The sequence below is a fragment of the Lathyrus oleraceus genome, chromosome 1 (genome assembly GCF_024323335.1).
Source record: "Lathyrus oleraceus cultivar Zhongwan6 chromosome 1, CAAS_Psat_ZW6_1.0, whole genome shotgun sequence".
NCBI classification, from domain to species: domain Eukaryota; kingdom Viridiplantae; phylum Streptophyta; class Magnoliopsida; order Fabales; family Fabaceae; genus Lathyrus; species Lathyrus oleraceus.
In genome coordinates, this window is record NC_066579.1 from 362,219,097 (window position 1) to 362,232,370 (window position 13,274).

At 32.3% G+C, this 13,274-nt stretch overlaps 1 protein-coding gene and 1 long non-coding RNA gene across 2 annotated transcripts; both read right to left on the reverse strand.

The window, feature by feature from the left end:
• Nucleotides 1–1,382: 1,382 nt before the first annotated feature.
• On the reverse strand, nucleotides 1,383–2,513 carry LOC127107033 (uncharacterized). The gene is made up of 6 exons (XM_051044313.1): nucleotides 2,502–2,513; nucleotides 2,262–2,419; nucleotides 2,056–2,176; nucleotides 1,802–1,972; nucleotides 1,635–1,694; nucleotides 1,383–1,541 (listed from the first exon to the last, which is right to left on the reverse strand). The coding sequence occupies exons 1-6, from the start codon at nucleotides 2,511–2,513 to the stop codon at nucleotides 1,383–1,385; spliced, it is 681 nt and encodes a 226-aa protein (XP_050900270.1).
• A 26-nt stretch (nucleotides 2,514–2,539) lies between these two features.
• LOC127115762 (uncharacterized) lies at nucleotides 2,540–3,033 on the reverse strand. Its single transcript, XR_007800860.1, has 3 exons — nucleotides 2,929–3,033; nucleotides 2,754–2,847; nucleotides 2,540–2,640 (listed from the first exon to the last, which is right to left on the reverse strand). It is a non-coding gene; the product is annotated as an uncharacterized LOC127115762 (long non-coding RNA).
• Nucleotides 3,034–13,274: the final 10,241 nt, after the last annotated feature.

Here is a 13,274-nt window from a genome sequence, read left to right on the forward strand (position 1 = left end):
CCAAAGCTGCAATTTCTTTATTGGAGTTAGCAGGTGGTTCCATTTTGTTGGAGAATTGTAGTGAATGTAGATGATGATATCAAATTATCTTAAGAAGAATAGAAACCATGTTCGAATATAACAAAAGTTGGAAATCTTTATGTTTGGGTGGTAGCCATTCTAACAGGAACAAAGCTTCTACCTATAACATGCCGCAAGAACAATTAGAGTAAAAGTCATGAACCTAAAAGCTAATAGTCATGCAAGTTTTAATGTTCTTTTTTAAAAAAATTAGTCTTATAAATTAAATCATATAGTAGTATATTCATACAGTAAAAGAAAATGGTTTAAAATATCATTTGGTATTGGTTTAATAATTAGTTTTTGTTACATTAATAATTGGTAAGCCTATTCAATATATTATGTGGTATTGGTTTTCTAATTATATATATATGACATTATTATAATATAGAGTTATGATTAATGGTACATAGGTAGACTAAAAGACACACTTAAAAAGTAAAAAAAGCATGCATAACTCATTATAATCTTAGCATTGTAAAACGCAGAAGCATTGGAAAACATGAAAAGTTTTTGTGTGCATTAGAAGTAATATTGACACATGCAAAACCTTATAGTGACACTTATTTTATATTCTCATCATTCAATACTACAACATAGCTACACTACCTATAAGACACATAGTAATATCACATCAAACTTTCACTTTTTACAAACAATGGGCTAATCTACTTTAAATATCCAATAGAAGATTTAAAGACTAAGCAAGTAAGATAAAAAATATATACTCCCTCTGACCTTATAAAAAAATTTTAATTACTTATAAAAAAAATTATTTTAAAATTTGCTAAAGTATAAAGAATATTTAAAAATATGTAAAGTTATACTAAAAAATTTAATTACTTATAAAAAAAATTATTTTAAAATTTGCTAAAGTATAAAGAATATTTAAAAATATGTAAAGTTATACTAAAAAATTTGCTAAAGTTCAAACGGATGAAAATGACATTTTTTAATATCCTGGCCATAGAAAAAATAATAATTTATTACTCTGTAGTTTTATAGACTATTAAATGTTGCTACAACAAAATACTGTTACAACAGTGCTTCAATTATAAAACTTGATCCTAAAATGTGTCTCACATAAGAGATATATTATTTCCATGATGAGAATCAGGATTTAATCCAAACAACTATAACATTATTTCTGATATATTTGTTTGAAGAAGCAAAAACATCATAATTGAAACGCATAAGATAGACAAAAAATCAACTTCCAAATAGTTTGGATTGTCTTGAAACATTTGTCGATTTAAAACTAAAATATAACAAAATCAAAACTATGAAATTCCATGAAATATTACAAATAACTCAATCATCATCTATCGACCATCTTCCTTTTTTACAGGTTTCATCGTCTTCGTAGAGGAAAGTTGAACACTTTCAACATCTTCTGACGCTTCAGGATTTATACGTTTACAGGGGGTCATCACAAAATTCGCAGCATTGGGGTCAAAATCAGCAGATACATATAAAGGTTCCTGAAAATCATGTGTGTCTTCAATTAGATATTGAAAGCAGGAATATATGACAACTGATTCGATATAAGATATAAAATATAAAATATAACTTACCGATAAACTCTTCATATCATCTTGTGAGGAAGACAATGAAATTGGAATTTTCGATACATCCTGCAGAGAGATAATGGAATTATTAGGGTATTTTTGTTTACTCAAATCAGAATTAAGATACAAATCAATGAGATTGAAACATTTGCCAATAATATGTTAATACATACCTCATGAGACTTGAAGGTGTCCATAACTTTCTTACGTGAATCTTCATCGTCTTTAAAGCTAATAACCGAAAGACGATTAAATTTCGGTTGAAAAACAACTCTAATTGCCAACTCCTTCTTCAACATAGCATCAAGACCAAAAGGGAATTCTAACGGATTGTCTTCACCGGCCTAAATTTCAGCAAAAAATATACATATTAACAAAATATATTATTAGCAATTTCTTGTACAACATTTGAAGACACTCATATTACCTCCACTAATTCATTTTTCATCTGTAGAGCAGATTTTCCAATTAACTTGAAACAGTCACTATCCCAAAAGACGAAACAGGATTTGAATTTACCATCAACTCCCAACACTTCAAGCTTGTACCTATATATAAATCCCATTTAAATAGATTGAACCCAATTTATAACTCCCATTGAAACAGTTTCATAACACAACGATGAATGAATACCTTGGCACGAGTTCAGAACTTATGTGATTTGCATAGCACTTAAGTTTGCCATCTTTTACAGCGACGCTCTTGGTACATTCGGCACAACCATCGTAATACCAACCGGAATTACCAACTTCAAACTTCTCCAACTTCGCTATGGTGACACATGTTGTTTCCTGTAAAATGAATTTTCACTTATATTATATAAATAACATAAAGATTAAGAACAGATTAAAGTTTCATGTGCAGCCTGCATACTTGTTTAAGCATCGCGATCTCAGCCAAACTAATGACTTCGGTCTTCCATATAAATTTATCAAAATCGGAATACTGTGAGGTTTGAGTTGTTTCAACTTGCAAACTTGATGAAGAAAGCTTTGGCAGTTCAGCATTTAGGCTGCGAGTCATTATATAAAAGAATCAATATAGAGTAAAATTCTATCACCATGTACGACATTGTACGAAAAAATCATAAGGGAAATCTGATACGCCAAGATGTTTGTGAAATACCTATCCTTCAGCTTCTTAATTTCAACATTACTAATATCATTAATGATCAGCTTTGTGCCACTCCAAGCATTGGATACATTTAAAGGAAAACCTCCTTCAACACCAACTAAATATCAGCATAATGAAGCAAATACATTGGGCATTTAAATTATCAACAGAACACGATAACGTTTACCTTGCGCAGCCTTTATCCTTGCGTTTTGTAATAGAACAACAATGTTCACATCTTCCCCATGGTTATTGTAGTATTCATAAAATTACAATGCAAAATTACCCCATAGTGTACACTGCACGACAATTTTTCTACCAATAAAAAAAGCAAAGATGTTGTGGTTCAATTACACCACAACAAACAAAAGCAAAACACTTTATGATTTTTAACAGAATGGAAACCAACAAAAAGGAAACGAATACAATGTAAATAGTTTTTTGAGTATACGAACTCAAATGTTTTCATACCTCATGTCAGTGATCATAAACACAAACTTGCTTTTGTTGTTATCTGAGTTTATCTGAGTCTGCAGAATTTCAGTAACTCCTCCAACTACGTCTTCAAAAGTTTGATTAACAATGTAAGCATACATACAAGATAATCCAAATAAAATAGGTGAATAATATATATAAATATCAATGTACCAACCAATACATTAGGCTGGAATTTTCCATCAGCAATGGACGCCAAACCAAGAATGTTGAAATAATCTATAGGAATCTCCGGGAGCTCCGTTTTCTTAACATAAGTTGAACCACAAAATACCAACTTGTATCCATGAGTAGTAGACTTAAAGGAGAAATCGTTGTTTGAGACTTTAAAGTTCTGCATGATATATGAAGCTCCTACGGCAAGATCGCCCATATATTTCGACACCAGATGGGATGGTACAATTGCTTGTATCATATCCAGCTTTTAATCATAAAAAATAAAAATGTGCCAAATTTGTTTCAGATAATCATTAACTATATAGAAATAAGTACGAAAATTAAAACATAAACAACTAACAGTGAAAATAATACCTTAGAATCAACCAAAATTAATTCAAGGTGTTCTTTGTTTGACGAACTTCTCACAGTCCAGAGATGTCTACAACGAACAACAATCTTCCACAAATCTTTAGAATCATTAATGTCCATCACGGATTCAATCGGTCGCGCCATCGTTGATGTAAATTCTGAAAAAATCTGAAACCTAATTAGTAGGTTACAATACGTTCAAAAAATAGAAGAAACATGATTATCAATGAAATTGTGGAAAGGTTATGGAGTTTACCGAATGGAAAAGTTGAAAGAGGAAGAAGAAAGAATTTGCGAATGAGTGACGAAAATAGGTTTTCAATTTGTGAATGAATTAAAAGGGGAAACAGAAAGATATCATGAATGAGTTGAAAGGGGAAGAAGAATGAATTTGTAAAGCCATGGTGTAGATAGGGTTTTCTAATTCCCAAAACAATTATAAATGAAACTCAATTTTCCAAATTGAATTATAAATGAAACTCAATTTTCCAAATTGAATTGGAATTCAAAGAGGCATAAAATGAATTGGTGTCTGCGTATCCCAAAGCGTTCCTCGTGTATCCCATTTTGTATTTTGTATAAACCATATATGTGACAATAAACTAAGAAATGAAACCTCAGCAAAATTAATTGCCAAATCTCTAATAGTTCAGGAATTTTAAAAAAGTCAGTAATGCCCTTTTGTTTTAGTTAAAAATAGATTTGATCAAAAGGGTAAATTAGAGAGTAATTAGGGATTGTTTTTATTAGTTAGATATTATATTATAAAAAAGAACATGAGTTGAGAGTTAAGGGGCACCTCCCCCTCCTTTCTATTATAGTTTTTTTAATTACTTTTTCTTTTTATGATTATTATTAACTATCATTAGTAGTAGAATTAGGTGTATGGATTATTCATCATTTGGTTTTCTTTAGGGTTGGCCCAATTGTTTGATTTAAACATTTACACCTCCTACTAATGTTCACCCCTTGTTTCTACTTGTTTATTATTATTATTATTATTATTATTATTATTATTATTATCTGTTATTGATTTAATTTAATTGTTTGAATTAATAATTAATTAGTTAAGTAAGTTTTTATCTTACTAATTAATTAATTTTTAATTTCTTTCTTTAATTATTAAGTAGATTATTTGTTTAATTGTTTAACCGGTCTCATTGTTTTAAGTCGGATAATTAACAAATTTTGCTATCCATGTTGATACCATTTAACATATAAATAGTCATACTCGATATCCCACGTAATTTCATTTTCACCACAAACTAAAATCATTTCAAAATCAATTTCAAAATAATTTCAAACCATTTTACAAATCATTTTCCACTAACGCGATTAAACCCTCGATCAATTTCGAGTTTTCTTTTCCGCTTACTCGAAGAACTTAAAACCTTTTTCTTAATAAAAATCGATTGAAAAGGGAATGTGAGTTTTGCACTTTCATTCTCCTCGAATAATTGAACAATTAGCGCATGTCATATTGCTCGATCTTTCTTCATATGAATAGAGTATTTTAATCAAACTTGGAACAAAAAGGATGGGAGGTTTACACTTTCCCGCTCCTCAAATAATCGAATGATTGACGCACGCCACATTTCTCAAGCATTAGTCTTCCGCTAATAATTTTATTAAGTAACTTGGATGAAAAAAGAATAAGAGGTTTACATTTTTCTGCTCCTCAAATAATCGAATGATTGGCGCACACTTCATTTCTCGATTATTCTTCGTCCTCCTAAAAACAATCCAACACATTCCAACCATTTTGCTTTTTTCCTTTCAAATCCAAACTCTTTTTAAACGAAAGATGCTTCGTCCATTCCAAGAAGATGCAAACACGCTTCGTTCATAACATGCACAATAAGTTAGAACCATTTCCGCTCGAATGTGACGAGAACAAATCTGTGAGAATCCAGATTATATTATCCATTATGATGCGATGTTAGTGTTCATTTCTTCATCTTTTGGGTAACAAGTAATATTTTCTATTTGAATGCGAAAAAATATCTTTCGCTAAAATCGACCAACAAACAAATAGTTTCTATCCAAAAATATGTAGCCTTGAGTTCTCCATCGCACCCGGAGATACGTAGGAGCAAGACCCGCAATCTTGTCAGGCACATTAATAAAAAAAAATTTACGACCCCTTTTATTTTTCTTTTTGAACTTTTAATAACTTGAATAAAGCAAATCATTTTAAGCTAACATTTATTGTACAAACTAACTAAATGGCTTTCGTTGAGTACAACAGATGTTAATACCTTCCCCTCGTATAATCGACTCCCAAACCCGATTTGGTTGCGATAGTCATATCATTGTCGTTCTTTTAAGGGTTTTATCGACATTTTCCCTTTCCTCTTTTGAAACAAATAAATTTCGTTGGCGACTCTGTTAGGCATTCCGCGAGTGTGCGAACACTCGTAAGTGTCATATTTTTTCGAGATGCGACACTAAGGTTTACAATGGAGAACCTATAAAAACTGCCCATAAGGTAACTACTAATGTTTGATCCCATGAGGGAACCTTTGTTTACTCTAGAGGAAAAATCTTATGTTTGATCCTCATGGAGGAATATTTTCCGCTTACAATGGCGATAACTTACATTGGATTTTAATGGAGGAGTCATTATCGCCCATAGAGGCGATAACTTACATTGGATCCTGATGGAGGAATTATTCCCACCCATATAGGTGATAACTTATGTTGGATCTTCAGGGAGGAATCCTTGTTACCCAAGAGGCAACATTCACGATGAGTCCTCACAGATAAATCCTAATCCTACGAATCCACGCAAGGCCAAAAACATGTTCAAAGTATTTTTAGACACAAGACAAATAATCAAGGGCATAAAAGCTTATAATTGAATCAAATTCATGGGGGTTTAAAAAGTACAAAAATCCCTTAAAGGGGGTTGTTAATCATGACACAATAACCCCTAAGGGTTGAAATACAAAAGGATGTAAAAGGGAGTAACGTCAAAGTCATTGGCTTATCAACCATCCTCCTAGGTCCATATTTTCTCTAAGGATATTTAATGATGAGAAACATCCTCCTTGAGAGTTTCTTCCTCCATTACCTTGTCTCCCTAAGGCTTAATTTGGACGCCCTCATCAAGAGATGCGTCAGACTTCTCACGAGGTGAAACCTATTCTTCCTCCACCAATTATTCATCACAACCCATTTTGAAGAGGTTCATTTGAATCAGGTTCATCTCAAGGTAGAGGTAGGCCACATGCTCCTTTGGCCCCTCAAAATACAAGTCATAAGTGTCCACTAATTCATCCTTATGATTGGGTAACTCCTCCTCCATTTTCTTCTTAGAGTAAATGCCATCCTCAAGGGACTCCTTCAAGCTATTCTCTAAACAGGAGAAATCATGGGGATTTGGATCCACCGCTTCAAGTTTGGTAGTCAGGTCTTCCTTCTCTTTGATCAAATTTTTCACTATCGCCTGACTTTTAGAGAGATTTCCTTAGGAAGTAGAGAGCTTGGACTTTAGCTAACTCATAACTTAGGTGTGTTTCATACGTTGAATTCGCTTCATCAACCAGAACCTTTGCAAGTGATTCTCTTTTAATTCGAAAAACTTATGTGGGGCCTAATTACCAATGACCTTATAATTTCCTAGGAAAATCTTAGTTAAAAGGGAGGCAGACGGAAGTGAATTTTATGGCATCAAATGTGGGATCGTTCCACAAAGAGGACAAATAGGCATGGCATTCCCAGCTGGAAAAGAACGATGATCCACCCTATCCTCCTCAGAGGTTATGGTTGAATTGTCTTTTGGTACAAAGAAGGTACTCACACACTGCTTATGGAATTTAGGGGTGCGGGTCACATCAGGGTGTCATCTTCGACATGTCTCTTGTTTCCCTTCGTGATCTGGCCATCTAGGAAACTCTTAGGGATATATTTCCCTTGGCGTTTAACCTTTATCTTGGCCCGAAACATTTTCCTTTCATCAAGAAGGATGTTAGACATTTTCTCTCCAAAAATAGGTAAGGAAAACATAACTAACCTAGTGAACAAACAATCCTAAAAAAGGGTCACATGATATTAAACTTACTCAAATATTTATCTATCTTGCCCCTAACTCTCACAAACTAGTCTTTTCAATTTATATAATTATTAGAATATGGAACTCAAAATTGTCGACACACTTGGGCTCAAAATCAGTGACCGCCATTAACTTAGTGTTTCTTGAGAGAGTAAAAGGGAAAAAAGGAGTCATTATCACTAGAACTAGTGATTTTACTATCCGAACTAATGGAACTCTCAAAACTGCCAAACATGCCTACTTCCACTAATTTATAGTCATCCGTCCCATAAGGACATTTGGTATCCTGTAGCAATTATTACATACATGTACCTGCATAAATCCTGAATTATTATGCTTCGCCATAAAAGTAACAAAAGGAAGAAAATATAACAGACATGTACCTACAAACAGGGGGTTGGGGACTTAATCTTGAGAAAATTGGAAAATTAGTATGCTTCGCACTTGATGACTATGAGGAAGTTTCACGAAATCTTTGAAAATATAGATATGCGAAAAGGTAAAATGGTTAGGGTTCAATCCCTTTTATAGGGATTTCAAGACTACCCGAATAGGTAATCAAGGAACTCTCAATATGTTTTCCAACAATCACAAAGGATTCCTCACATTTTTGACACGTATGAGGCGTTAATGCTAATTTTTATTTCCCAAAGCTAAATCATCATTGATCTCTTTTAATGTTGCATGTGCATATACCTCGACTAATGTCTTAGGATTACCTCAACTGAGGTTTGAGGACCCACTTCATTGATACCTATAGGTTTACCATAGGCCACACTCGAAAGACTCATCCCAAGCATGCTTGAGGAACTTGTCTCAAGCATACTTAAGGGACTTGCCCCAAGCATGCATGAGTGACTCGCCCAAACCACGCTGGAAGGACTCATCTAAATGTGAAGTAGTTATCATACTAACTCACTTCATCTTTTACAAACTCTCATGCTTGAAGGACCGTGTATTGGTGTGTATGAGAAAGATTCATATGAGGCAATGCACCAAGGGCAAGCGAACCATATCTATCGCCCTAGAGCATGGCGACTAGTCTCCCATTCTCAATTTGTACGCTCATTTATCATAATGCACGCCCATTGTCCGTTAGTCTCGCCCACTGATAAAAACATGGAGAATGACATGTCTTTATCTCACAACAGTATGTGAGGCAATAAAAGAAGGAAGCCACATTATCGGGGATCATATGAGAGTAATAGCTCCACTCTCAAGCCCCTGAGAAAGAAGACTTTTGTAGCCGCTTTCTTAACTCTTAAGATCCAAGCTCAAGTGACTCATTTAAACACCGCAACCTTTGAGTTGGGGGACATCCAATTAACTTAGCAAATACCAAGATACATATATTTTCACCATCTATGTGTTAGTTTACTCTAACACCACATGAATCCTACAATCCTTAGACAATCCTAGGATGTGACACTTATTATGTTTTTAGCAAATACAAATTTATTATGAGTCAAATGAATGAGTACTTATCATCCAAAAATAATTAATAGAAAAGACTGAATTTTCTTATACTTCAAATTCAGAGGAGTTGAGAAATTTATCCAAAATCATTTGCCATAATAAATTGATCAGACTATTTGACAAGTTTTTCAATATACTAACTTTATAGAGGCCCATCAATCTAGATAAGGTAGTTAATAAAAAAATCATATGTCAAAGGTCTTATAAAGAGAATAGATGAGGTTTGAAAAGGAATTTATAAAGAGAGATAACTTTTATTTTCCATATTTTATGGATGTGAACTTTCATATAAAAAATTTGATTTATATAATACTAGAGCTTCTATCATTCAATTAACCCCATCAATACTCATGATTCGTCCAACATCACCGATCTTCCTCCGAGGATAAATTAAGAAGTTAATGGAAAGCATATTATTGTTTCTAATCAAAATGCTTCTCCTTTGACGTATCTTTCAAGAACAGTATATAGTAAAATCTCTATTATTTTAATAAAACATACTATATACTACATCTATATATCTTCTTTTCTTGTTCTTATTAAATTTACTTTTATTTAGATAAGAATATAAAGAATCCATCTATGATATTTTTGGGAGGTCTTTGACAAATTCAATTAATACAATATTTTGAATTATTGTTATTTTTATAAATAATTTTATTTATTTTGTGTGAAATAAAATGAGACGTTTAATATGAAATTTGTCAAATAGTAGATCTCAATAATTTTAATAAATTGTATGAAATATTATATTTATTTTTTATTATTTATTATTATAAAGTTTTCTTCATAAAAAATGACAAAATAAATATAAAATTAGGTGTAAAACCACCATAATTATAAGATTGGATCAAAAAGTGTTATACACCATGAGAGAAAAAACAAATAAAAAAATACTAAAAACATGAGAGGACAACATTAAAAAAAATCAATCAGTTAAATAATTCACCTCAAAAAGGTTGGATTCAAATCATCAGAAATATTATCAATAAGACCTAAATGCATTTTTGATGTCTCTAGTTTGGTCATTTTAAACAATTGGTCTCCCTATTACAAAATCAGTTATTTTGGTTCCTTAATTTTGATTACATTTGGATTTGTGTGCCCCCTATCTATTTTGCTTATGTGTTAACTTCATTAACGATGTGACATATATTATTTGAATACTTGTTAGCAATTCATCATATTTTAATTTCTACACGGATATTTTAATTAAGAAAATATTAAAAACATTTTTTAAATTAAAAAACAATATATAAAATGTTGAAAACAATTGTGCTTCATCTTCTTATTCTCTTCCATCGTGTTTCATCTTCTTCTTCTCTCTTCCATTGTCTTCCTCAAAATCGTATTTCATCATCTTCTCCAGGTGAAAAATAAAATCGTTCAAATCTCAGCTCGCCATTTCTATTGAAGATGTCGCAGCAGACTGTTTTTAGCTGTGGAAGCAGATTTTCAAATCGTTCGAGGTATGTATGCAAGTATGATATGGATGCTCTATTGATGATCGCATGGATGGTTGCTAACTTGAGTCGCCGTTTCAATGGATGTGAGATTTATAAGTTTATCTATTGATGTTTACAGATTCAATGTTAATGCTCTGGTATAGGATGAGATTTATTCAACTTCATATCCATTTATGCTTACAAATTCAAGGTTACAAGAAATGCAGTCACTTTGTTTGGTTGCATGAGGAAATGAATCTTATGGCAAAATAGTTAATCTCTGCATTATTAAATAACATAAATGAAGCGAAGACGATATTTAAATATACAAAGCAAAAGAGGAAGAATTGAAGATGAAAGTGAAGATGTTGAAGAAACAGTTGAAGATAAACTGGATGTTGTTGTTTGTTATGTTGTTTGAATTTGTTGGGACAATATTGATGAAATAGGTTGTTGGTTGATTAGGTTTTAGGTTATGTTCTTATGTTATTTGATATAATGGTGTAAGGTGGATTATAATACATTTTAAATGAAATTACTAGTATTATTCAAGTTGTTAGTATTGCTCATAATTTGGATTTGTAATTTATACTTCATATTGCTATTGTTCATGTTGTTTTTATTTCTAATAATCTGGATCTGTCATTTTTAATGCATATTGCAATTATGTTCAATTTTTTTGCATCTGTTCATAATATGGACCTGCAATTATTACTTTGTTATGCATATTGTGTATAAATTAGACATTAATTTGTATTGCGTTATGCATATTGTGTATAAGTTGGATTATAATTAGTATTGCATTATGCATATTGCGTATAAGTTGGGCCTGTAATTTGTATTGAAATATGCATATTGTGTATAAGTTCGACCTGTAATTTGTATTGCATTATGCATATTATGTATAAGTTGGACTATAATTTGTAATGCATTATGCATGTTGTGTATAAGTTGGACATGTATTATGCATCATTGCCTTCATTCTCTACATTGTCATTTACCATGCTGTAATTGTTGTTGCCCTAGCAGTTTCCCACAATACTTATTTTAATTCCAACCTATGGTGTTTCTTCTTCTAACTGTCATATAAGTGCTTCACACATAGTATGGACTCCACATTGGCACTGATGCCTTGAACAACTGAAACTAGTCTCTATCACATGCAAGTTGAACTCTAAGTATATGTAAACAAGTAAATGCATAAGAATATGTAAAAAAGTAAATCATAACTATAAGTGTTTTACCTTTTTTGATCTAATATAAATGCATAGGACCTCTGAGTGTAACCTTCCAAATCATGTAGAAGAAGTTCTAAAAACCAGTGTCACAAATCTTTTATTTTAGCCTCAACTACAACATATGCAATTGGAAAATCTTGGTTATTTCCATCCCTCCCTACTGATGCCATTAATAGTCCATCATAATCTCGTTTTAAAAAACATGCATCCAACCTAATAATAGGCTTATATGTCTTTGTAAAACCTACCTTGCAAGCCTCTAAATAGACATAAATTCTTTCAAACACATCGTTGCAATTACTATCAGCACATTGTATTACAACAATACTATTTGGATTCGATTTCAATAACTCATATCCATAATTTCTCAAATGAGTGAATTGCTCAATAACACCCCATTGAACTAACTTCATTGTTGTACTTTTGGCCCTATATGCATGATCATATGATAGTTTCACTCCCCGTCTCTCAACAGCTTCAGCTATGAAGCCTGATGGTTTCATATGAGGACTATGCATAAGGATGTTTGCAAACCTGTTGGAAAGCCACTTTGTCTTATCACTTTTGTTGGCAACAGTCATATGGCATGTATGATCTTCAACTAAAGTCACAATTTGCCAAAAAATGGTTGCCAATCCTTTTGCTAAATCTCATGTAGAACTTATAACTATTAATGCATTTAATCACAATCCTTTACAACATCCCTTATCACTTCTTTATTAGTAAACATCACCCCTAGCTGAAAAATCATTCCCTTAACAAACTTATAGGTAGGGTACTTCATTGCCTCATCATCATCATCACTCCTTAGAGGTGTATATAAATGGTTTGAATCCCCACTCTCATCATGAACCATCTCAACCTGGTCTTTTTTGTTTTAGCAACTGGAAACCTCACCTAAAGTCTCTTGGGGAAACACTTTAGTCTAGTCCATCTCACCCTTCTCATATTCTTCACAAAATTGAAACTCACTATCCTCAAAATTACCCTCACTTGCAACATAATCCTCATCAATACCTTCTTGTCCAGTTTCATTGTTAACATCAACATTAGTATCATTAGTCACTTTTTCAGCAACAACATTAGGATCAGTAGTAACTTCTTCAGTAACACCATTAGGTGTTTCTTCACTATTAGCCTTAATGTTAACATCTAATTCACTATCATCCTTAGTAACATCTGCACTTTTAAACCTAGAGCATTGTACATCATCTTCACCATCATCCTCAATTTAGCATCTACTTCACTATCATCAACAATCTCAGGAATTCGTACACTATGATCCACATACACATAT